General features: G+C 50.2%; 1 protein-coding gene across 1 annotated transcript in view; it reads right to left on the bottom strand.

Moving 5' to 3' along the window:
• Positions 1 to 600: 600 nt before the first annotated feature.
• The window catches only part of LOC119845779 (complement C3-like), a 50,774-nt gene continuing 25,811 nt past the window's right edge, over positions 601 to 25,563 (bottom strand). Inside the window, exons 22-40 of the mRNA XM_038378509.2 lie at positions 25,378 to 25,444; positions 24,824 to 24,910; positions 23,876 to 24,079; positions 22,173 to 22,248; positions 20,661 to 20,820; positions 19,006 to 19,101; positions 17,499 to 17,649; positions 15,178 to 15,341; positions 13,385 to 13,543; positions 11,992 to 12,142; positions 10,670 to 10,721; positions 10,361 to 10,448; positions 8,234 to 8,323; positions 7,683 to 7,788; positions 6,084 to 6,173; positions 4,091 to 4,177; positions 3,461 to 3,544; positions 2,377 to 2,512; positions 601 to 926 (exon numbers count right to left, since the gene is read on the bottom strand). Coding sequence (XP_038234437.1) covers positions 785 to 926; positions 2,377 to 2,512; positions 3,461 to 3,544; positions 4,091 to 4,177; positions 6,084 to 6,173; positions 7,683 to 7,788; positions 8,234 to 8,323; positions 10,361 to 10,448; positions 10,670 to 10,721; positions 11,992 to 12,142; positions 13,385 to 13,543; positions 15,178 to 15,341; positions 17,499 to 17,649; positions 19,006 to 19,101; positions 20,661 to 20,820; positions 22,173 to 22,248; positions 23,876 to 24,079; positions 24,824 to 24,910; positions 25,378 to 25,444 — 2,190 coding nt within the window. The 3' untranslated portion in view covers positions 601 to 784. The remainder of the gene's footprint in view (positions 927 to 2,376; positions 2,513 to 3,460; positions 3,545 to 4,090; positions 4,178 to 6,083; positions 6,174 to 7,682; positions 7,789 to 8,233; positions 8,324 to 10,360; positions 10,449 to 10,669; positions 10,722 to 11,991; positions 12,143 to 13,384; positions 13,544 to 15,177; positions 15,342 to 17,498; positions 17,650 to 19,005; positions 19,102 to 20,660; positions 20,821 to 22,172; positions 22,249 to 23,875; positions 24,080 to 24,823; positions 24,911 to 25,377; positions 25,445 to 25,563) is intronic.

Raw genomic sequence — 25,563 nt, 5'->3', positions numbered from 1 at the left:
GTAGCAGGAGCTGCCTCCTGATCTAAGATTACTTCCACCTCCTCAAAAAGAAAAGGAGTACTTGTGGCACTTTAGAGACTATTTTGCTGTAGAGGATGTTGATCAGGTGGTTCCGCAGTTTATTTGAGAGTGTGCCACAAGTACTCCTTTTCTTTTTGCGAATACAGACTAACACGGCTGCTACTCTGAAACCTTCCACCTCCTCAGAATTCTGTTCTGCAGCGGCATCTGGTGGCGCTGTGGATTTTGGTGGAGAGCGTCTGTGTACCTCCATGGTGCCAGCCGGGACAGGGCCGAAAAAAGGGACTGTCCCGGTCAAAACGGGTTGTGTGGTCACTCTAGGCACACAGAGGTACAGAAAGAAAAGGAGTACTTGTGGCACCTTAGAGACTAACAAATTTATTAGAGCATAAGCTTTCGTGAGCTACAGCTCACTTCCCAAATATCCATCCATGCGTATCTAACCACCCATTCATGCTTGTCCATCCTAATCTAATTTAAGGTGTTTCTCATGCACCCATGATCCTAGTAGCTGGTTACTTATAAAGCTATATTGCAGACTATGTAAAGATCGGTAAAAAGTCACACAGCAGACCAGGGTAAGAAATCAGCCTTTTATATATATAGAAACAATAAGAAGAAAAGAGCGAAACCCCCAAGAGGAGAGGGCTAATGGTGAGTCAGCAGCATGGGGACTCTGAGTGGAGATGTCTCCACCTGAGTGTAATGCTCCGTCTCAGCTCACACTGTCCCATTGGGGCCGCAGGGAAAGCTGGGTCCAAGTTTAGGTTGGGCAGCCAAACATGGTCATGGCTTCAGAGAACTCAAGGAATTCCTGGCAGAGGTTCTGGAAATCCGGCTCCTGGCATTCATCCTCGTTGGGCCACTTCTCGATCCAGGTGTCCTTGCCAATGATGTAGGATAGCCTGGGACGGATAGGCAGAAGGGTGAGCAATGAAGCACAGAATGTGTCCAATTTGTTTGCTCAGTTCCTCAAGGGCAGACAGGTTTGCCTAAGGGTGTGGGCAGCAGGTATGGCAGGCCAGGGGAGGCTGAGTCTCTCCAAACAGCCAGGCGTGGCCTCACTCATGCTCTGCCCTGAGCCCCCTCCTGCTTCCCGTCGCTTCCCCTTGGCCACAGCCCATGCAGGCTGCTACTCTTCCCCAAGGGGGCTGAGGCTGGGGCAAGTGCGGGCTGGCCTGTGGCTCGGGACTTGAGGCGGATGGGTGCCCCTAGTGCAGGGGCCCAGCAGCACTGGGGCTCCCCGGCACTCCAGGGCTGGTGGTGCTTGAGGCACGGGGGCCACAGCATACTGCACTCTGGGGCTGGGGGCACGGGGGCCACAGCACACGGCGGTTCTGGGTAGGGGGCACTGGGGCCGTGGTGCCCAACACTTCAGGGCTGTGGGTGCTCAGGCTGGCCGGCCGGAGTAGCCCAGGTCTGGGGCAGGGGGGCTGGCAGCTGCAGTGGTGGGCTTGGGGCTCCAGTGGGAGGGATGGGTGGAGAATGGGCGGGGCCGGGGGCAAGCCTCCCCAAACAGCCAGCTTACATTCAGACTACAGAGAGACTACAGATCCCAGCATGCAATGCTCCATATATAGCATGAGGATGGAATTTTTAGCCTCTGTGAGCTGCATCTTTGTTGGTGAAGCTCATTGCTAGGTGCAGTTTCTACCCTAATTAATTATATTTCCACCAACTTTAAACGTAAGTGATTTGGGAACAACTGTAGCTGGATGCAGGTTGAAATTGCACTGTGAATGTGATTTGTGCTGGTGAAATAGTTGGGTAGACCCTGTGAGGAATAGTTGTCCAGGGTTAGACTATGAGGCGAACCTGGATTAAATTCCCAGCAACTCCAGAAACTTCCTTTTGGTACTATGGAGAGGACACCTAAGGCCAGTCAGTGGGAGTTAGGTGCCTCAATACCTTTGAGGATCTGGACCTTAGGCTATCCGTGCCTCAGTTTATCCATCCATTAAATGAGGGTAATAACGCTGCCCTGCCTCCCATAGTGAGAATAAATACATTCAATATTCTAAAAAGAAAAGGAGTACTTGTGGCACCTTAGAGACTAACAAATTTATTAGAGCATAAGCTTTCGTGAGCTACAGCTCACTTCATCAGAGCTGTAGCTCACGAAAGCTTATGCTCTAATAAATTTGTTAGTCTCTAAGGTGCCACAAGTACTCCTTTTCTTTTTGCGAATACAGACTAACACGGCTGCTACTCTGAAACCTGTCATTCAATATTGTGAGGCTCTCAGAAAGTACAGTAATGGGGGCCTGATAAGTACCTAAAATTGATAGGGTAATTAATTAAGAGCGTGTCGGCTTGAGACTGTCTAACTCAGGGTAACCATAGGAGGCTACTTACTCAGCTTTCCTGGGCCACAAGTCGGTGCTGAGTCCCCAGATCAAGTAGTCTTTGTTACGCTCCAGCCTCAGAGACTCCCTGCATTTTATGTGGCTGATGAATGCGCGGGTTTTTCCTTGTGGATTTTCATCAGTCCCTGCGGGGGTGAGGGAGGGTGAAAAAAGATGTCACACATAAGAGCAGAGTGACGAGGAGATGGATGAAGATGAAAGGAACAGAGAAGAGGTGACTCCTAGATGTTCTCTTGAGATTTCAGTACAAATTCAGCCCCAGTGCGACTGCCGTGATAACCAATCACTGAAGCTCCAGCAGTCATTAGAGACAGGATGGACCGTCTTGTGATTGCGGCACCGGGCTGGCCTAAAGAGTTCAGGCCTCAGCTCCTCTTTCTGCTACAGACTCCTTGTGTGACCTTGAACAAGTCACTTGATCTCCCTGTGACTCAATTCCCCACCTGTGAAATGGGGCTAATAAATCCACCCAGTGTCGATTTAGACTGTAACCTCGTCAAGACAGGGGTTGTATCTGGGTATGTCAAGTGCTTAGCACAAGGGGCCCCTAATCTCAGGTAATACAAATAATTAGAACAGTCATATCAGCTCCCAGTGAATGAACCCGCTTTGAGCTCAGTTAGATCCCTGCTTACTTTGTCTTTATATCGATTTATAAAAGTCAGCATTGAGGAAGAGAGACTCTACCTCCCCTATAGCAGATTAGGCCAAAGGGCCACCAAGTCTGGGGTCTTGACTCCCACAATGGCCAATGCCAATTGCTTCAGAGGAAGGTTGAAAAAGCCCATATGAGACTGGCCAATTGTACCAGGCTGAACACAGTGAGAGGTTCCCCCCTGTTATTTTGTCTGCCCTTTCATGGCATGGCTGCCTCGATGGGCATGGCTGCCTCGGTGGGTTGAGCAAATTCATGCTCCAGGGCATTAACCTATTGCCGCATGGGGATAAGAAAGAGACTAGATTAGCCTTGCTTTAGCACTTCCTCTGGCAAAGAGAAATAGCTCTTATGCAGGCCTTTATCCCAAAGGCCATTCAAAGAAATTGCACCCTGATTTTAGAAGGGGACCTCTTACCTGCTTTAATGATTTCCAAAATTTCCATGATGTAGTAGTCAGAACCTCCCACTTCTTCAGTTCTAACAAGCCTGGTTTTATACACTTTTAAAAAAGGAAGACAGACAAAACACCAGTTGAAGGTCTGCAGTACTTTTCTGTCAAGAATTCAGTGTGTAACTGACTCCCCAAACTGGCTGTGAGAAAGATGGTCCCATGGTGTGGGAGATAGCTGGAGACCAGGGTTCATTTCTCTGCTTCACCACAGACTTGCTGTGTGACCTTGGGCAAGTCACTTTGTCACTCTGTGCCTCAGTTTCCCCTTTTGTATAATGGGGATAATAGTACTGCCCTGCCTCACAGGAGGTTGTGAGGATAAACACGTTAAAGACTGTGAAGTGCTCAGATACTAGGGAAATGGGGGGCAGATAAATACTTAGGGTTAGATTGAATCTTAAACAGTCATCTGATCTTGTTCATTTCTGGGAGTTTAAGGCCCCAAAATCTTAACAGGTTTCTGCCTCAGCAGATACAGATCTTACCCCTGATTCAGCCTCAAAGGCAAACTTTACAATCCAAATCAAATTCTGAACCCTGTCTCTGCGCTCTCCTCATGGAAAAAGACTTAGCAGATCCAAATCACAGATTTACCATAATCCACTCCAGGTTCGCAGGCTTCCTCCATTCGTTTGTTCAGGGTGATGGGACCCTCTATCTTCTGCTGCATGAAGCAGCTTTCTATGGGGAAGGAGGATGGGGTAGAATCACCAAGGGAGACCATAGTTTCAGCTCTGTTATTAGTTACCCACAGGTGCCCACCGATTTGAATCCTGGGTGAGCCACGCTAACCCAAACAGTGATAGGCCCACCTCCTCCGACAAGGGAGTGGCCATGAAGCCAACCACCCATCACGTTATGGGGCATAGGCGCTAACACTGTGGGTGCTCCGGGGCTCAAGCACCCATGGAACAAAAATAGGAAGTGCTCAGCACCCATCAGCCACAGCCATTTGGCGGGGCTGCAGATCAGCTGTTTGGTGGCTGGCAGGAGACATTCGGTGGAGAGCAGCTGGCAGGGGGCCTCGGGGAAGGGGACAGAGCAGGGGCAAAAAGTGGCAGAGCGAGTGTAGGGTCTCGGGGGAAGGGGCGGAGTGGGGGTGGAGCACCCACCAGGAAAAATAAAAGTCAACACCTGTGTTATGGGGCACAGTAAAAGAAGAAAGAAGGGATGGAGAGGTAGGTTGCAGGATCTAAATGAGGCGATCCTGAGCAGACAGACTCAGGCAGCTCTGCAAAGGAATCAGTAGATGTTGCCCAGAGGAACTCTGTCTGGATATATGAAATAACCAAGGACCATAAATAGGCCTGGCAATCACAGCTATCTTCCCTCTCTGCACTGATGGATATCTACCTGGGTCAGTGCCAGGAGGAGCCTTGTCTCGGGACTTAGTGGAGCTGCAGATGGGGAATCAAAGGTGATGGGAAGGACAGATCTGGAGACTGAATGCCTCTCTGTATGCCTGGCAGACAGCAGGGCTACAGGAAGCTCCTCACTGAACAAGGACCCCACCAATGGGTCTCCACCCTCTTCTAGAGGATCCCTTCCTAAGAGTCAGTGGGGAGTGGAGCCTCCATGGCTCATTCAATATTTGGCCTCTGTGCTGAAAGTGACAGCGGGGAGCTGAGGGGTGCCAGCTATGGGCATCCTGGAATGAGAGGACCCAGATATTTTAAAGAAGTGCCTGACTTCATGTCACTACCCCCCAGGCTGGATTCCAACCATTGAAACAGCTGGTATGTTTCCACAGAAGTTTCATAACCAGGGAGGAGCATCCCCATCGGAATGGCTGGAAACCCAGCAACTCCTGCATCCCAGACTGCCCTGCTTCAATGTGTGCAGCCCCACTCCACGGATCGGCAGAGAGGAGGAACCGACTTCTCCAATACCCGCTCCCTCCCGGTCACCCAGCTGACAAGAGAAATTCTGCGTCCTGCTGCCAGCTCTCTGTGATTGGTGGGTGGGGTTGTCATTGGAGAAGAAAGGGAGGAACCACAGGTGAGGGTAGGTGGTCAGGGAGGGTGGAAACCCTTTGCGAATGCAGGGGAGGAGGGATAGGAGACAGAGTGAAGGAAGATATTGAGATTCTGTGGGAGTGAGGGGTAGGCTTCAGACTAGGAAGGTGGGTCCCGGGGGTTCCTACCTCCTCCAAGGCCCATTCCAGCCCCTCTGGGTTCCACTCCCTGGCCTGATGCCAGGCCCTGCAGGCCCTTCTGGTTCCTCTCTTGCCTGCCCTCCCCAGGTGTGCATGACTTTATGTGTAGGTGCATTCCCCACATATTTCCATTGAGGGTGCCCTCATCCCGACCCTGGTCCCACCATTCCTGTATGCGGTGGTGCTGTAGCAGGGACACAGCCGGCCAAGAGTCAGAGCTCCAGGCTGGGGGACAAACTCAGGGACCATCCTGCCTTTGGCTGCCGTGAGCCTGTATCACATGTGAGAATCATCCAGAGCCCATAGGGAAGGAGAAGCCCTGAACAGCGACTGAGGGGGCTGATGCTGGGGGCTCTGGGACTGCATGTTTGCTGGTAAAGCTGACAGAGTGGTCCCCACCAGAGATGTAAGCAGAGACAGAATTCTCCTTACCTTCTGCACACCGGCAGACTTCCCCATGACAGAGCTTATTGAAGAGCCCGCTCTCCTTAGATGGGTGGTAGAACTTGGTGCACCGGTCATCTAGAGAAAGATCAGAGACAAGGATTACTACCCCTCCCGCAGAACAACGGCCATAGTTTATAGCACCTGGGAGACAACCCTGAAGCCCTTACTCAAGCAGAAGTCCTACTGGGTGACCCTGGGGAAGGGAGCAGCAGTCTGTAGGAATGACTTTCTTAGCTATAGGAAACCATCAACTTGAAATGATGGGCTGGTGCTTGTTGGAGACACCCTCTTAATCATGCTAGCAGCAAATTCACCTCTGGAGGTAAAATGGGGGGAGAGGGCCAGTAGGATCATTATTGCCTGTAGTCAGAGGTTCCCCTTGTTATTTTGTCTACCTTTGCATGGGTGTGTTAAGGTGATGAGCGTGACCATATATTTCCAGCATGAGGTAATGTTAGAACAGGAGGAACTGGGAGGTGGGCAGGAAGTCAGACTAGATGATCAGGATGGTCCCGTCTGGACTTAATGTCTATGAGTCTGAAACCCCTGAGTTCTAATCCAGGAGTTCTCAACCAGGGGGACACATACCCTAGCAGTACCCCAGGGGGTATGTTAACTTATCTAGATATTTGCCTAGTTTTACAACAGGCTCTAGAGCCCTGCAGCAGGACTGGGATCCCACAGGTCCCTCTGCCATAATAGCGGGAGCGGGATAAAAATTCAACAATGCAGGAGCGGGTGGGAGTGGGAGTAGAGATTGTGGGGCGGGGTGGGAGCAGGATTGAAAAAATAGTCCTCCTTCACCACAAAGAACATGAACTCCCTGGCCAGCTGCCACCGCTCTCTGGCCGCTCAGCACTGAAGGCAGCGCTGCCGCCAGCAGCGGCGCACAAGTAAGGGTAGCAATATCAGATCACGCCACCCTAACTTCTGCGCTGCTGCTGACGGCGGCGCTGCCTTGAGAGCTGGGAACCTGGCCAGCAGCTGCCGCTCTCCAGCCACCGAATGACAAGGCTCGCAAGTGAAAACAGGCTCAGGCCTCACACTGAAATGCAAGTCCAATATTTCTATTCCAATTAATTTATTTTATAATTATATGGTAAATAATGAGAAAGTCAGCAATTTGTCAGTACTAGTGTGGCAGGGAAACTTTTGTATTTTTATGTCTGATTTTGTAAGCAAGTCATTTTTAAGTGAGGTGAAACTTGGGGCATGCACAACAAATCAGACTCCTGAAAGGGGTACAGTAATCTGGGAAAGTCGAGTCGGGAGCGTAAGCTAGTGTAGAACAGGAGATTGGGATTCAGGACGCCTGGGTTCTATTTCCAGTGGTGGGAGGGGACTGTGTATGCGGAAGCTGTACTTAGGGCTCTGAACTGGCAATCTGCTCCCAGCTGTGCTATTAGCTGTCTAGGGCTTACCTGAGGGCAAATCTCTTAACATCTCAGTGTATCCCCTCTGTTACACGGGGATAATGATACCCAAGTATTTCAGTAACTGCAAGAAGTAATGACACCAATGTAACCCAGAGCAGAATTTGAAGCCACGGTGCCTTTAATGGTGAGGAGAGCTGTGATCTGTTACCTATGGTGTAATAGTTGTAGACTGTGACGGATGCCGGCTGAATGAGACCAACTTCAAAAAACTGGTGAGCTTTAAACTGCAGGCATTCATCCTCTCTGTGTGAAACCTGGGTGGGGGGGGAAATAACAGGATTGCTTAGGCCGAAGGGTGGCTGGATGGAAAAGAGAGAACGAAAAAGAATAAAAGAAAGGGAGATGTTAGGGAAAGAACAGGGCAAAGAGAAAGTGAGGGAGGTGGAGGAAAGAAGAACTAGAGAAGTGAAAGGAGCAAGGAAAGAAGTGAATGACACAGAGAAGCAAATTCAGCCTTCATGTCAGATGCTACATTTCCCACTAAAGTCAATGGACCTACATCCACATACACCAGCTGAGGATCTGGCCCATTCAGTTGTTCCTATTGGAAACCTGAATCTGAGCCAGTGAGTCAAATTTGGCCATGAGTTGCAGTTTGTCAACTTGCTGATGTCTGCGGGGATGCCAGGGTCTGTCTAGGAGTGCAGGGGGCCCATGAAATGAACACAGGATCAGAGAAGCCCCTTGTTAAGTCTTTACCTTGTCCAGGTAGATCATGAGGTTGCCTCTGTCGGATGGGGCTTTGTCGATTTCAAACTTGGAAATGTATCTGTCAACACCTTGGGAAAGCTAAATGTGAAGAAGGAAAAGCAAGAGGCATTGTGGGTAAGGCACCGTCTCTGTGAAAGTCCTGCAGCTGGGTGAAAAAAATCCATCATCTCACTACGTGACTCAGTGGTGTCGTGCTTGTGATCACATCTCCCATGATAGGATCTGCATGGAGGATACTAGCCTGCTACTTACTCAACAGCTAGCGTTGTCAGGCATCTGGTTTTCGAGCAGAACACCTGGTCGAAAAGGGACCCTGGCAGCTCCGGTCAGTAGTGCGGCTAAGGCAGGCTCCCCACCTGTCCTGGGTCCGCACAGCTCCCGGAAGCGGCTGGCATGTTCGACTCTTAGGCGCAGGAGCAGCCACAAGGGCTCAGCGCACTAACCCCGCCCCAAGCGCCTCCTCCACAGCTCCCATTGGCCAGGAACCGCAGCCAATGGGAGCTGCACAGGCGGTGCCTGTGGGTGCAGGCAGTGCGCAGAGCCCCCTGGCCCCTCTGCCTAGGAGCCGGAGGGTCATGTCACTGCTTCCAGGAGTCACCTGAGGTAAGTGCTGCCTGGCTGGAGCCTGCACCGTGAACCACCTCGTGCACCCCAACCCCTTGTCCCAGCCCTGAGCCTGCTCCCACACTCCAAACCCCTTGGCCCCAGCCCGGACCCACTCCTGCACCTCAAAACCCTCACCCCGGCCCCACCCTAGAGCCCGCATCCCTTGCCCTCTCCTGCACCACAACCACCTGCCCCAGCCCGGTGAAAGTGAGTGAGGGTGCGGGAGAGTGAGCGACAGAGGGAGGGGGGATGGAGTGAGTGGGGGGCCAGATGTTGGAGAAGGGACTAGGCAGGGCGGGCCAAGGGTATTCGATTTTGTGTGATTAGAAAGTTGGCAACCCTATCCACAGCTAATGGAGCTGGTACTCTCACTGAAACAGTTGAGCTTTCCATGATAAAGGTCCCAGGTTCGGTGACCGCAGTGTACGTATGCACAGTGTTTACATTTGTAATGAAAGAGGCGCTGGGGCTCAAGCAATTTTTTTTTTTTTACATTCATAACTGACGCAGCAAGCCCAGAAGTGCCGGGGCTCTGAACTGCCAGGCCCAGAGGTGCCGGGGCTCAGCCCTGGCACTCCAGAAGCGCTGCGTACACAGCCAGAGATGACCCAGACCTGCAGATAGTGGGGGGCAGAGTGAGGGCAGCAATGTCAGTAGATGTTACTGAACATGCTCAGTACAAGCCAAGCAGCAACTTCTGGGCACACTATCGTTCTGGTTTGGCATTCTGGCTGATTTTATGCAGCTGCAGGAGGAGAACACCAATGCTGGAAATATCCCTGGGTTTGTTTGCCTAATAATCCACCCTCATTTTATACCAGGGCAGCAATTCACTGCAATGACTCCTTCGGGGCCTGGCTTTTTCATGCAGCCTCTTTTTCTGTATCCACGCTTCTCCTGGCCCAAATAACTCTGCAGCATGTAGGTCAGAGGGTCTAAAGGGAAGCCATTTTTTTAAAACTCTGGCCCCACTGTACAAGAGACTGTATCAAATGCAGTCTTCTCCGGCATGCACAGTCAAATGACAGCAGCCCCTCAATTTGCTATCCAATAAAGCAGGATTGAACTGACCTAGATTTGTATGGCCAGATTTTCAAAGCAGTCGGTGCAACTTGCAAAACTTGCCCCGGTCCCTGATTGTGTGTGTGAATTTGGACGTTGGGCTCATAGCCTATTCATCCCCTGGCATCTCCTCGATGAATGCCAACAAAGAGCCCACCAATTGTGGTGCTAGTTATGGAGATGTGAACACCCATCCTCAAGGAAACTGAGCCGAGTCCCAAAAAGGCCCCCAAAAACTGCCCAAGGGAGATAACATGCCATCCCCATGATGGAGAGAACTGCGATTTCCTAAAGCTGTTACCAATCCTTAGAGTCATCTGGTCTCCCTCCAGGTTTAACCCTGGAGCCTGACTATTCACCTGGTGCCTTGGATTTTTTATCTGAAAGCCCCAGCCAAGCCACTGCATTGTTTATTAGGTTCCCTGTTCTCGGATTTCACTGACGTACTCTCTTAAGATCCTCCATGTCCGGTGAGAAGCCAGTGAGCATGGAGACATCGATGATGGACATTGTGGCATCAACCACACCGAGGAACCTAATGAGGAGAAGAAAAAATACCCTTTTGATCAGAATTCATCACTTGAACATTGATTTTGCCATCACTCCACCAGCTCCAGTTGCTTTATCAAAACTTTTTTGGCCATTCCATAGAAAAATTCATAGCCCAGGATTCTCCAGCTACCTCTTGCATCTGTCCATCTACCATTGCATCTATCCATCTATTTATCATCTATCGTTAAAGGGCATTGTTCTCACCTGATGCAGATTTTAATATAGACTGAACGCATTGCTCCTTCCGGCTTCTTAACTAGAAACATTGCAGAAGAGAAAAGAAATTAATATCTCAGTGTAAATTTCATGCCAGAATAACCCTCTTTTGTTTTTTAGATGCACTAACATGGCTTAGTAATCAAACAGGTCCTAAATTAGGTGTGAAAAATCCCTCAATAAACCTCGCCTCCCTTCCAGCAATCCATAAATAACTCTTCCCATCCCTGGAACGCAAACTAAAAAGGCTCTCCCAGCTGGATGGCACAAACAAAATATGGTCTAAGGTTAGCAAAAAGCGGAGACCGAAACAGAGAGAACCCGTGGGTGTGAACTTGGACCGGTGGGAAAGTTCAGAACAATTTACCGCTGGCTCCTGTTTCTGTAACAAGAGGTGCCAAAATCCTGGATCCCTCTATCATATGCTAGTCTAATGTGTGGTCATGGCTCCCTCTACTGACCAGCCCTAGCAACTATAACAATCAGCTACTCACAGCTAAAGACAGGTTTCAGAGTAGCAGCCGTGTTAGTCTGTATTCGCAAAAAAGAGAAGGAGTACTTGTGGCACCTTAGAGACTAACAAATTTATTTGAGCATTAGCTTTCGTGAGCTACAGCTCACTTCATCGGATGCATCAATGCATCCGATGAAGTGAGCTGTAGCTCACGAAAGCTTATGCTCAAATAAATTTGTTAGTCTCTAAGGTGCCACAAGTACTCCTTCACAGCTAAAGGAAATTGCTCCTTTAGACCAAGCCGCAGAGGCTTGTGTTTTTGGGTGCTGAAGATCCTGACTTTTGTCCCATGCTGATTTCACACCCATGCTGTCTGGAAATGTGTTCACTGGAAGTTTGGGACTCTAACCAGACTTCCTGGAATGGGCTCATCTCTACTTTAGAGGGAGACAATACCCAGAGTAGCTGGCCTGTGTTCCCATCCACATCTGATGCTCCAACTCTGCTGCTAACAAGTGCCATGATGAGAGAAGGCAGCATCTGCTCCCTTATCTGGAATGACCCTGCGTTAGTTGCAGCTTAGAATATGTAGTAGCTGGAAATATTACTAAGTGCCTGCCCTATGGGTATAATTTTGTAGGACTTGGGGACCGGGAGAGTTTGAAGAAGCTTCACAAAAATACTTTCCAAACTTAAGAATATGATTGCCGAGATGGTGATTAGTTTACACATTGGTGTACATCCGCTGCTGCCCATGGAGTTACTCTGGATTTAAACTGGTGTAACTGAGCCAAATTTGTCCAGATCTGAGGATTGACAGCAAGCTTCAGAAGAGAAAAGACAGGTGGTTACTTACCACCCCGGGCTTCTTCGACCGTTACCCTCAGGTCAAACTTCTTACACTGAGATTCATCCTCCCGTAGCTTTGCGTTATAAATCGTCATTACGGTTAAGGTCCCTTGTCCAGTTCCTTCTGCCTTCACAGTGAAGTCTTCATTCCATTTGGTCTGTAAAGTTGATCCAAGGTTAATTTCCTTTTGTACTTCCTTATTATTATTATTAATTATTATTATTATTTAAAGACAGGGCAAGTGAAGCTAATGAAGAAAATGAAGCTGGTGAGATTGACAGCCACTCGCCCAGAGGGGCTGGGGGGACTCTGCAGAGACAATAGCATGAAGGAGAAAAAAGGTTACTTACCAGGCAGTAACTCTTTGATCTCCAGACGTATTGCTTCTCCAGAGCCAAGCCGAATGCAACCCATCCCCTCCTACTTCTGGATTCAGCTCAAAACCACACAGTCCAGGTCACTAACCCTGGAACAATTTACCTCAGGATGTGTGAGGCAAACCCCAGCCAGCCCAGGGCTGCTCACTCAGCTGCGGTGACTCCCCCCTCCAACAGAGCCTGCAGTGACAATCCCTGGTCAGGTCCTGGTCCAGATGACCCCCAGCCACAAGTATTTCACTGTCCCCATCAGAGCTGCGAGTTACTCTGCACAACACCACTGGTTGTCCAGGGACCTTCCTCCGGCCTTGCAGTGTTACAGACTCCCCAGGGTTCTGGCCTGCCCTTGATCCAGTTCCTGTTCCTGCCCCAGCCATGCCCGAGCCTTGTTCCAGCCCACTTCAGCCTCATCTGTGCCCTGCTCTGACCTTGTTCCAGCCCTGTTACAGACCCGCTCCAGCCTGCATCCACCTCCTGACCCCCCCCAGGCCTTCGGACTGACTCCAACCTGGCTTTGACCGTTGGCCTGCATCCGGACTCTGACTTCAATCTTGATTTAGCTTGTCTGTGGATTCTGACCCATGGCCTGTCCCCAGACCCTGATTTCAGCATTGCCCTTGGCCCAGTCCCAACTCTACAGCCAGCTCCAACCACCAGGCCTGACTGCCTAGACCCTAGAGCCTGACAGGATGTGGTGGATTCTCCATCACTTGAAGTCTTTAAGTCAAGGCTGGATATCTATCTAAGAGACATCTCACAGCTCAGCTAGAAGTTATGGGCTTGATGCAGAAATTAGTGAGTGAGGTTCTCTGGCCTGTGACCTGCTGAAGGTCAGATGAGATGATCATAATGGTCCCTTCTGGTCTTAAAAATCTGAATCAAAAGTGTGGATGCTTTTGGAGCTGGTGCCAGGAATCTGAATCCCCCTCCCACTCCCAAAAGGCTTTGGATAGGAGATTCTAGTCAAATCCCCTTTCGCTATGATCAGGGGTCTCTACTAATCACACAGAGAAGCACGATACCTCTGCTGTTCTGGCCACCAGAGCGTTCTGATTTAAGATTCTGTACTTTATCGGACTAGCACGGCGCGGCAGGAGAATAGAAACGTCCAAATTCAGGTCTTTGTGCTGCGGAATGTCTATCTGGTACTGCGCAAGAGCCTGGAACACCATGATGGTAGCCTAGAACACCAGGAGGAAGACAAGAGGATTACACCTTATCGTCTTATTGTGCTGCACATCTGACAGCTTCTAAAGAGACTCTTTAATGAAGAGGAACCAAAAATACAATGAAAGAAAACACCAGGGTTCCACTGGGTGTCACGCAGGCAAAGGGTTATCTAATAATATTACCTGGCTCCTCTGTAGTGTGTTTCATCAGTAGCTCTCCAAGCACTTTACAAAGCAGTACAATATCTTTATCCCCACTTTACAGATGGGGAAACGGAGGCACAGGGCAGGGAAGTAGCCTTCCCAGGGTGACCCAGGAAGCCAGTGGCCAAGCCAGGAATAGAACCCATGGTCAATAAATATATCGTGCATGGTCAATTAGCTTCCCATCTCCTCTAGCTATTAACAGGGGCCAATTGTCAGCTGAACAGAGCGCAACAAGATAGTGGCTCCTTCTATGTGTATGTAATCCATACACCTCCTGGTGGCACCGAGACCACTTAGAGAGAGAGATTAATGAGTTTGCTACAGCCTTAGCTAAGGGCCATGTGGCTTTTAGCTCATGTAGGAGAGGCTCATGCATTTAGCTCCAGAGATCCCAAGTTCGATCCCGCCTACCAACGACCAGGGTCTATCAGTATTACAAGTGGGAGCGTGTCAGGGACTCAAACGTAGAACCTCCTTGCTAAATGCATGAGCTAAAAGCCATGTGGCCCTTAGCAAAGGCTGCAGCAGATGCATTAATCTCTCTCTCTAAGTTGTCTCGGTGCCATTGGAGGGGACAGAGCACCACACCCAGGAGGTGTGTGGGTTACATAAATAGAAACATCTATAGCACACACAGCTCAGTGTTAGGGATAGAACACACTGCCCGTGACTCCAAAAATACAGACCACTCCCAGCAGAGCTTGTAGCATCCTTTTAGGTAGAGAAAAGACAAGACTCAGTAGCAAGGAATGTAAAGGGGCTTCTCTACTGAGGCTGCTGGACACAGACAGACCCTATAGTTCCTAGTGTCCCCCGTACTCCAGGGAAGGGAGCGAAATCTGAGGATTTATTTAGCTGCCACTAGCAGTAGGGTTTTTATCCTCTCCAGTGCCTTGTGTAAGCACAGTTTAAAAAAAAGAATCCAAAAACCCATAACTTACAGTTCTATTAGAGATGGATTAAATCCAAATTGATTCAGATTACTCATGATCCACCCTAGCTTTGTCATATGGAGTCAGACTGTTGGTCCTACACGCCTGGTACCCTGTCTCCAGACCAATGGCCAAAAACCAAATAAATGCTGGAATGACTCCAGATGCCCATGCGCTTCTGCTCATGGGAAGAGAAGGCCCATTGACTCCCTAGGGACAACTCGCTGTCTTAAAGTGAAGCATGCTCACACCCATCATCTTGGCAGGATGGAGCCTCGAGTGAGAAGATTCAGTCATGCTCCTATGCTGGTCTCTAGGTTAACAATGGCAATGACCGATAGGTCACGTTGCCCATCTCCCAGGCAAGGCAGGATTGTTCTCTACTGGGCATTCTCCAGGGCTTTCTACAATGACTCAAGTGATCAGAATCTCATCTTTTCCGAAGGGAGACCTTCCCACAAAACACAGTATCGGAAGGATACCTGGTACTATAAGGATCATACTCACTTGGGTAGATCCATATCCCCCTCCATAGTAGTTCTGCTCTCTCAGCCATCTGACTATGGGACCAGACAACTCATACTTCTTCATTTTCAGCAAAGCCAGCAAGGCGTACGAGGTGCCCTCAATGTTGAAGGTGCGGGCGTTCCGCTCTTCCCAGCGATTTCCCTCTAGGGAGCAACAAAGAAGGTGAGCTAAAGGACTCTTCCCCAGGACATCCACTCATTCTGAGCAGATCTGACGGGGCCATAACATTGCCTGACTCCTTCCCCAACTTTCTGCATGGATGATTGGTAAGTCAAACCGATTGTTGCCCCTTCGGGCTGAGCAGCTACCCAATATTTGGGGTCTTGGAGGATTGTTTCAATTACAATGAGGGAATTGATCATAGGCCTCGGGTATATTCTCTGCTTTAAACCTGATTGCTTACGAAAATGCACAGAAAGTCCCGCTTCCCTGAGCATAAGAGAAACCAACAGCAGGCAACTTCCTTGCTGAGAAATCCCCAAGTCCGCCTCTGAAGTGAGTTCTAGGCCCAACAAGCAATGTCTCACTGCTTCCTTTCATAATACTTCTCCAGGCTTTCAGCCTGTTTCTGCCTCTAATGCACGGGGTACAAAACCTACATACTAGCCCTTGCGTTTGCAATCAGGGAAACCCCTCAGCCCACATGGTTTAGCTCTTGACCTTGCTGTGGTACATTGTTTTTAGCTGTGTCTACTACAGAAAGTGTCTTGATTGCTCCTTCCGCTGAGTCTCAAAGAGTGCCTGGCACACCCATTAACTTGAACAAGAGCCTAGTCTACACTTAAAACGTAGGTCATCATAGCTGTGTCGTTCAGGGCATGTGAAAAATCTACGCACACACATCCTTCCGGAGCACTATAGCTATGCCGAACTAACCCCTAGTGTAGACACAGCTAAGTCAATGGAAAAACACTGCAGTTGAGCTCGCAATCGTTGATCATGGTGGTGGAGTTCCTATAGAGATGAAAAACCCCTTTCATCGGTGCAGTCTGCATCTACAATATGGGGTGATACCAGCATACCTGCAGCACCATAGCTGTGCTGCTATAGTCCCTGTTTCGTAGACATGGCCAAGTGTAGCAGGGCAAGCACCCACTCCAGCCCTGAAGGGGTTGGAAAAGCCATGCAGAGAGTTGGGGCTGGGGAAGGAAGTAAAACCCCGGCTGACTGCGGGAAGTGGCGGCAGCTGGGGCCCACGCCCCAGTCAGGGCCCAGCTGGCTCTATAAAGGCTTTGAGCTAGAAGATGCAGGAGGGACTCTCTCTAGCTTGGAGAGAGAGGGACCTGGCTGCAAGGGCTGAGAAAGTACCTACAGTGGTAGCAGGGCTGGGGAAGGCCAAGGGAGCTTGGACCAAGGAAAGCCCCAGGCTGCAGGCCTGGGAAGGCCTATTAGATACAGGGGTTGCAGGGGCAACCACGGGTAGGCAGAGGCAGCAGGTCCAAACCCCCTTGCCTGTGACGAGTGGCTTATACTGCAGTCTGCCCCAGGGAGCGGGGGCTAGTTGGTGACTGGCAGTAGCCTAAGACTGAGGTGAGGTGGGGATAGTGGGTGGGGGTTCCCCTGGGAGGGGGAGACCCAGAACTGTGGGGATACTGCCAGGAGGCAGCACCCAAGACAAGGGCACTGGGGTCCAGGAGGGACACGGGGGCCAGGGGTGGCGAGACACTGGCCTGAAGAGGGCGCTCCAGAGGCTGGACGCTAATTCCCCAAGAGGACCAGCAGGAGGCACTGCCAGGTGAGTCTGTGCCCTGTGATACCAAGGTCTGTGAATATTTTGGGATCAAAGACCCACCTGGCACCTTTCAACATAACGGTGATATATCTAGACAACAGCTTTGTCCTGCCCTGTTTTAACTTTCCCAAACAATGGGGCAAACTCCATTTTCCTTGCGGGTAATATTATTCCATATCCTCTGAAATTCCCCTTTGCTCAGTTTCATCCATTTACATCCTCTTGACCCACCCTTTTCTCTCTCTTTCTCTTTGGGGTTTACATCCTTTAGATATATATACAGAGCTCTCAGATTCCTCCTGAGGTCAAGTAATACCATATGTCTCTGCCACATCCAGATCTCAGACACACTGGTATAAATCTGGAGTAAGTCCACGCAACCCAGGAGAGTTGCTCTGGATTTACACCCAGCCCAATCAATCTCAAATCTGGTCAAAAGGAACAAATCTATGCCTGTTGTTCATTCCTCATAAATTAATCCCTCTCCAACCTCCTTTGTTTCTCTTCCCTGAACCCCATCCTGACTTGGCCACATCTTTCCAGTAGTTGACAACATACCCTGATTTACCTTTCGAAAATTTCATGAGTGCCTTCTCGGTGTTCAGTTTCCCCACCATTGCTAAGGCATAGGACGCAAGAGCCACAGTGTAAGGTCTGGTAAGAGACTGGTACTTTTGGGCTAAGTAGTCAGCGGCTTTGATGATGCTGCCTTCCAAACTCTAGGAGGTGACAAAGAAAACAAAAGAAAATCAAACTTGTGGGTTAGGCTGAGGTTTCAGGTGGTGTTAATGTAACATTAACAGAACCTGGTCGTGGGTGGGTAGGATCGAACCTGAGACCTGCGGAGCTAAATGCATGAGCCTCTACTGCATGAACTAAAAGCCCGAAAGGCCCTAGAGCAGACTCATTAATCTCTCTCTAAGTGGCCTCAGTGTCACTAGATGGGACAGAACACCACACCCAGGAGATGTCTGGGTTACATTAAGACATTACGAATTCGTGTGGCTTCCAGATTTATTAAATTTCAGGGTGAATTTTGTGCTGGTGAAAGACAGAAGAGGCAAGAAGGCATGGAAGTGAGATATGTGAGGGCAGCGAAAGGGGACATTTCTGGACCACATGCAGAACGTCATCAGGAGTGAGACCAAAGTCTGTGGCAGGGCCAGCCCTAGCCCAAATGGCGCCCCAGAGCGTCTTTGGCATCCCCCCTCTATTTGTTAAATTTTTGAATACCTTCTTTTTTATTGCATCTGTCGCCCATTTCATGACTTCGATGCATGATTCGCACGCATGATTTATCCACCTCTTCCTGTCCCTGCTCCGCCCCCTCCCCTGAGGCCCCACCCTGGCTCTGCCTCTTCCTGCTCCCGATCCACCCGCTCCCTCAAAGTTCCTGCCCCCCACCAGCTCGCTGCTCCCTCTTCTCTGTCCCCTCCCCCAAGCGCCTCCCGTCAGCCACTTGCTGATCAGTGGCCAGCCCCAGTGACCTGTCAAACAGCTGATCGGCAGCCAGCCGGGGTGGAACACTGTGGCTGGTGGGTGCTGAGCACCCCCTAGTTTTTTTCCATGGGTGCTTGAGCCCCAGAGCACCCACAGCGTCTGCACCTATGATTCTCTTCATCCCCTCTTTGTACGGGCCCACCGCATCATCTCATCCTCCTCTCTTGCAGCTTCTGTCTAATACCACAGACCAGGGCCAGATTTAGGGGCAGGTAATCCAGGTGACCGCTTGGGGTGCTGGCTTTGGGGGGGATGCCAGGCTCGGGGTTTTGTTTTTGTTGTTAGAGACAAAAAGGAAAATTGAATGTTTGAAATAAAATGTTTCCGGTATTCCGTATGTGGATTCATTATTCACTAACTTCCTAGAATGGTCTGGACCTATAAACTTTGTTTCTATAATCTTAGAGGAAACCGTTTTTTTTAATTTCCTTATATATGGCATGAATAAATACAGATTTACTAGCTCCTTCCCCAGCAAATTCCACATGCCACGGGGCGTGGTTCATAGGGGATGGAAAGATGGGGAAAACCTGGGTATGAACATTGAAGTGAATCTACAATGCAGAGATACTCACATTGACTTGATCCTTGCAGATGTCCTTGGCCTCCTCCAATGCAATCAGCACGAAAGCCGTTAAAGAGACATCAGGCTCAGCACCCTTGTACCCTCCCTAAAGGGGAGCAAAGGACAGGTTTGGGATAAGAAAGTCCCCTGAGTATCATGAAAGGAAAGAATTAATCCCAGGCCCTCAGCATAGGAAATTATAGCAGAACACATGCTTCCTAGAAAGCTACCCAAGAATAGACTCTCAGTCACGGCCAGACCTATCGCTGAACCTCCCTTTGGCTAATGAACACCTGTCGTGCAATGGGCCAAGTTCTGATCTCAGTTACTCCTTTGTCAATGTGCAGGAACTCCATCCAAGTCAATAGAGATGCTTCGTATTAAACCAGCGTGAGAGAATTTAGCTCACCAGGCCAGTGCTCAGGTTCCACCACTAGCTCCCAGGCAGCTTCCAGTGCAGTTAATGGATCAAACCCCAGCGACATCAAAGACCAAACTTTGGCCTGTGAATCACCAAGACAGCTGCTCTCCTCTGGGGCAATGCAAATCACTAAGCCCGGGAGGAAGCACATGAGAGATGAGGACAAGACATTCTCAGGTGAGAGGCTGGGGAACCAATGCCCAGAGGAGATCAGGCCAGGCCAGAGCCTAAGCGTCTTTAGTAAACGCTGCAAAACTATCCCCTTTGGAGATGTCTTTCCACCACGAGAACAATACCCACATCACTAATCTCATCCTCTTCTATCTAATAAACCCAGACATGGACACCCCCTAAACCCAGACATGGACACCCCCTTCTACCATAAACCCTAACACTGAGACCCCTAACACAGAGACCCCTTAAACCCAGACACAGATAGCCCTAAACCCAAGTGGTGCTGGAACAATTTTTATAATGGGGGTGCTGAGAGCCATTGAACCAAACTGTAACCCTGTATATAATGGGAACCACTTCAAGCCAGGGGGTGTTGCTGCACCCCACACTCCCCTAGTTCCAGCGCCTCTGCTAAACCCTGACACCCCTTCAGCCCCTAAACCCTAACATTGAGACCCCTAAACTTCACCACTAATGCCCGCTAAATCTTGACACCGACACCCCCTTCTACACCTTAAACCCTGACACTGAAACCCCCAAACCTCGACACTGACAACCCCTTCTACCCTAAGCCCTAACACTGAGACCCCTAAATCCTGACACTGACACCCCTAAAAGCCTGACACCGACACCCTCTTTTACCTAATAAACCCTAACACTGACACGCCCTAAACCCTGGCACCCATAAATCCCAAACATGACACCCCTAGCTCCAACAAGGACCCCCCTTCCACTGCTAAACCTTGAATAATAACAAAACCAAAAATGATCTACCCCCAGCAGAATGTTTACCCCCAAAAAGGGAGAAGTGCCAAAGACTACATGAAGTCCACTAAGGACTACATAGATACAATCTGGCTCATTGGCCTAAATCTCCATTCACTGCTGCCCAGGTAACTGCACTGGGTTGTTCCACTGATGTGGGAGAGAGAGAGAGAAGATCAGTCTGCGTGAGCACAGACTTTGAGATGTAGCCCAGTAAGATCTCCCTTTGAATTATGAACCAACAAGTTGCTGTGATGATTGAGGTGGGTAGTGATTGGTGTGTAAAAGTCAAAGGAAACACGTACAACCATCTCTCCGTGGATTACGGGGGCATCTTCTTGGAAGACCCCATCTGGTTTCTGCTTTTCCAGGATCAGCCATTTCACCGCCCCGCAGATAACTTGGTTTTCAATGGGCACCAATTTCTTAGCCATGGCAAAGACCTTTGCCACGTACGCCGTCAGCCTGAGGGCAGAATCAATCACATCACGGTTACTCCTGCCTTCCCAGAATTGCCCTCAGTGTGGAAGCTGGACTGTCTGCACTCAGGTATGAGTTGAGACGTTTCACAGTAGTAAATGAAGGGAGATTTATGTGGGTCAGTTTATGGTAACCTGAGTGAGCATGGAGCTAGGGAAAATATCACCACTTGTCTGGAAAAGCGCATCCAGACACTGCTCCCTATTACGGCTGGCTCTGCTTGAGATGTGCCGAGCTCTTGCCGCCTGCAGTGGTGTGACCAGGATGGTGGGGTTGGGGGGCCCGCTGTGAACAGCTGGCCACGGGGAACTGGACTGGAGCGTCATCAAACTCAACTTCACACACCCAGTGAACAGCCGTCAAGATGACAACGGTTACTCTGAGCCAGCTACAAACTAGCCAGCTAAAAGTGAAAGGACCTGGAGTTCATTACTAAGGCTGCGAGTCTGTCACGGAGGTCGCGGAAGACACGGATTCTGTGACTTTCCATGAATTCCACAGCTGCAGTGGCTGGTGTGGCTAGTCCCGGGGACCACCCGAGCAGCAGCAGGGGCCACCCTGGGGGCAGTCTGAGCAGCAGCTGCAGCTGCAGCCTGGGGGCAGCCCCGGAGGCTGTTGGAGAGCAGTCCCCAGGGGCCTCAGAACAGTGGGTGGCCGGATGCAGTCAGCCTCCACCGCCAGAGCAGAAGCCAGCTGCCAGCCCCCGGGAATCCCCCAGAGCAACAGTGGCCCCCGGGAATCCCCCAGAGCAACAACCCCCCAGGGACCCCCCAGAGCAGCTGCGTCCTAGGAGCAGCTAAGAATTAGGGGTGTGACACCCTGATGGGATATTTTTAGTAAAAGTCATGGACAGGTCACGGGCCGTGAATTTTTGTTTATTGCCTGTGGCCTGTCCATGACTTTTTCTAAAAATACCCATGACTAAATCCTCGCCTTATTCATCACCAATCCCTCAAGCCATCCGCTTGCCCACACTGAACTGTCACTGAAATCACTGGGGGCCACATTAACAAGGTATTTAGGCACCTAAAGATGCAAATAGGCACCCTGTGGGATGTATGGAAGTGCCTAAGTGAGTTAGGCACTGAACTCTGATTGACTTTCAAAGGAAATTAAGCCCCTACTCTGCTTAGGTGTTTTTGTTAATCCTGCCAGGTGCCTATCTCATCTTTGGGAGTATTTCCATTGCCATCAGTGGGAGTTGGATTGGGTACTTTTTTTAACCTTTGCCCTCTCGTTTTGGGCTGGAGACTGACTTGCTCTGGCTCACATATTGCATGTGTAGGGTCAGGCTAATGCTGACCAAGAGGGTGCATTAGAAAACCCACTGTCCTCACCAAGTGCTTGCTGGCCGGTCTTTGAAAGCGGCGTATGAGAAGTCGGGTTTTTTGTAAACCATCTGCTGCGTGTAACCTGAAACAGGGAGAGTACGAAGGAGCTGTGCAATGTCTGGTGAGCTTCTAATGAGGACTTTACATGCGTAAGGCAAACGAAGTCAGAGCTGTGACCCCTGCTGCTGCGTCTGAGTTGTGTGGCTCCCCCTTTTTCTGCAGGCATCTCTCAGGAGGGACACAGCAGAGCAACTCAAGGGAAGCAAAGGCAGAAAGCTGTCTGGTGGGGAAGCCGATTGGCATGGGCACGGCCCCATCCCTCACCTGCATGAATCCTCCGTCCAGGGTGGGAGTCGGGGTCAAGTGATTAGAGTGTATGGGGACCTGGGAGGCAGGATGCCTGGGTTCTATACCAGGCTCCGGGAGGGGAGGGTGGGTTAGTGTTTGGAGCAAGGTGCCGTGAGTCAGGACTCCTGGGTTCAGTTCTCAGTTCTGTCACTCACTGCATGATGTGATGTTGTGCAAGTCACTGTCTGCCTCAGTTTCCCCATATTGTAAAAGCTTAAGGGATGGGATGTTCGTAGTTCAGACTCCACGCCTAATTTAGCCCACAAGGGGACCATGGTGTAGTGAAAGGGACACCTGTTGAAACCTACCAAATTCTCTCATTGGTCATGAGTTTCTCTATCCTTCCTCGCTACAAGTGCCAACCTGAAACAGATTTGAACTGTGGGTGAATGGCCTCCACCTCAGAACCATCCCTTCCCCCACATAACAGACATAGGTCAGCAATGAATTGGAGGCCAAAAGCCCAGCAGGTCTGAAAACAGGGTTGGGCGTTTGTCTGCATAGGAAGGTCTATTCAGAGCTATAATGACTCATGCCAATGTAGACTGGTGGATGGATATTAAACCTCATGCTTCAGGTCTTAAACCAACTTCTAAAGGGAGTAGGAGACCTAAAGTGGAAGGCAGATTCTCTCTCTATTTTAGGGGCTTATCTGGCCCCCATTCCCATAGTACCAGGTGCCTCACAATCTGCAATGTAACTACCAGAGGCACTGGAACTGGGGGGACCAGGGGGACATGGCCCCTCTCACTTTTTTCCTGCATTATTGGTGAATGACAGGGGAAGGAGGGGACAGAGAGGAGTGAGCAGCAGAACGGGGGCCGGAAGAGGTGGAGCAAGGGCAAGGCTTCGGGGAGGGGAAGAAGCCTAGTGAGGTGGAGCCTTGGGGAGGAGTGTGGGTTGTCCCACAGGGGGAGGGGCAGAGCTGGGACGGGGTGTCATGGGGAAGGGTAGAGTGGGGGCAGGGCCACGATCCGGGTGCCGGTGAGAGCTTGCAGAGTTCCTGCCGTCTACCCTCACAACTCCCTTGTGCAGCAGGGTACTGAACTCTCCCCGTTTGCAGAGGGGGAAATGGAGTGACAGAGAGATTAGGTGACTTGCCCAACGTCTCACAGGAGTCTGTGGCAGAGCAGGGAACTGAACTGGTGTCCCCTGAGTGCCAAGCTAGCTGCCTGATCCCTGGACTCTCTATCTATTGCCCAATGTGCTTAACATGAGGTTTCTAAAGCATTTGGTACTGGCCACTCTCCGAGACAGGCTACTGGGCTAGAGGGACCTCGGGGCCAGTCCTGTGTGGCAGTTCCTGTGTCCCTAACGCGAGCCTGAAGAGGGATTTGCTGTCTGGCATGAGAAGTACTTACCTTGCATGATCAACTTGACGGCTTCTGCCCGGCGTTGTAACCCGATCTTTTCCCACTGCTCCGTGCTGTCCAGGTAGATGGTGGCGATGACAGCGGGGGTCATGCTGATCATGTTCTGTTCCCCGCAGCCAGATGGCGTCACAATGAGGTGCTTCAGGTTGGCCCCGTCGATGGAGTTTTCTACAATGATTGTCACGGGGTTTCCTGGCCAAGGAAATAACGCGGCATGAATTCAAGCACAGAGAGCAGGCACTGGTGGGGACAGAGAGACAGACAGATCTCTCTGCGGGCAATGGCGGATTGAGAGCTCAATCCTGCATGGTGCTGAGCATACCCAAACCCCATGAAGGTCGGATCCTAACCCAGCAACAATTGATCTGGGCCCTGTGTGCTGACAAGGTCCCCCGCAATGCTCTGAGCATTTCTCACCAAGCCCTTCTAGGCTACTTCACTCCAGGCCTGCCAGCAGTGGGGATAGAATCTGGATACTGCCACTCTGAAAGCAACAGCCCTTGCTGGTTGAGCTAAATGGGGGCAAAGGAAGGGCTATTATCCACATTTTACAGATGGGGAGCTGAAGCTCAGACAAACTAAGGGAGCTGCCCGAAGTCATCAGGGACATCTGTGGAAGAGCAAAGTCTTGAACTCAGGTTTCCCAAATACTAAGCTAGGGCTCACTAGGCCATCCTGACCAAAGACATAGGCTTCCCCCTGAGTGCTCCTTATTTCTGTGCACCTGTCTCTCCTGTGAGCACCTTGCTTAGCCACACACCGACAATGACTTTATGTATCTTGACCATTAATGCTCGATAGTGCACGTAGACAGTTGTAACAGAACCAAGTCGGTAATCGGTCCACCTCCTACAAGTGTGGCTACCAGAAAAGAATTCATTGCTCCCTTTGCTCTGTTTCTAAAGCATAAAACTCTTTCAAATCAGAGGCCCTTGCCTTGGATGCTGACTTTGGTCTCTGATTCTGTGTCTGGAACAATGTCATCTATATCTGCCGCTTTCACCTTCTCTTCCTGGACTCCCCCTGAAAAAGAAGGACAAGGAGAAGAGACAGTGAAATGCCACCTGTCCAGCTGGCTGAGCTACGCTGCTGGTTCTTGAGTAATAATCTACAACGCTCAAAGAGAGCCCTGCACAATCCATTGATTTGCTAGGGCAAAGGAAAGGAGGGGGCAGCTGAGATGGGAATCAGGAAGCTATGTATACGGGGCAGGCAGAAGTGCATATTGCTGATTCCAGTCTTCTGTGATGAGTCTGATTTTGACCTCCATCTCAGCCCACACAAATCCAATCCCTCTGAAATCTCCCACGCACAATCGGATGCCAGGGAGAATTTTTCAGGGAAGTTTGCTGCAGATTCGATTATATGTTTGGTTTAGATACAAGGGCTCCAAAAACAGAGATGGCCTCAGTTACATGTAGATTGTGGAATTCTTTGAGACCTTCAGGATGAAAGGCGCCACGTAAAGGCAAAGCAGTCTGGCTACTCACCTGCTCCTTTCGCAGATGGATCCAATACAACAGACTTAATTGTTTTGGTCATCCTCATCCCTTCAGGCTAGATAGGAATGACAAGAGCATAGTAAACACAGTAGCATTCAGAGACAATGAAGAGCAGTAGGAAAAGGTGAGCGACTTGCTGATCTTGTGATCAGCGTGAATCAGCAGTGGTTCCAC

This window comes from Dermochelys coriacea, chromosome 20 (genome assembly GCF_009764565.3).
Source record: "Dermochelys coriacea isolate rDerCor1 chromosome 20, rDerCor1.pri.v4, whole genome shotgun sequence".
Classification (NCBI taxonomy): domain Eukaryota; kingdom Metazoa; phylum Chordata; order Testudines; family Dermochelyidae; genus Dermochelys; species Dermochelys coriacea.
Note: the sequence above shows the minus strand (reverse complement) of the source record. Positions and strands in the feature narration are given on the sequence as shown.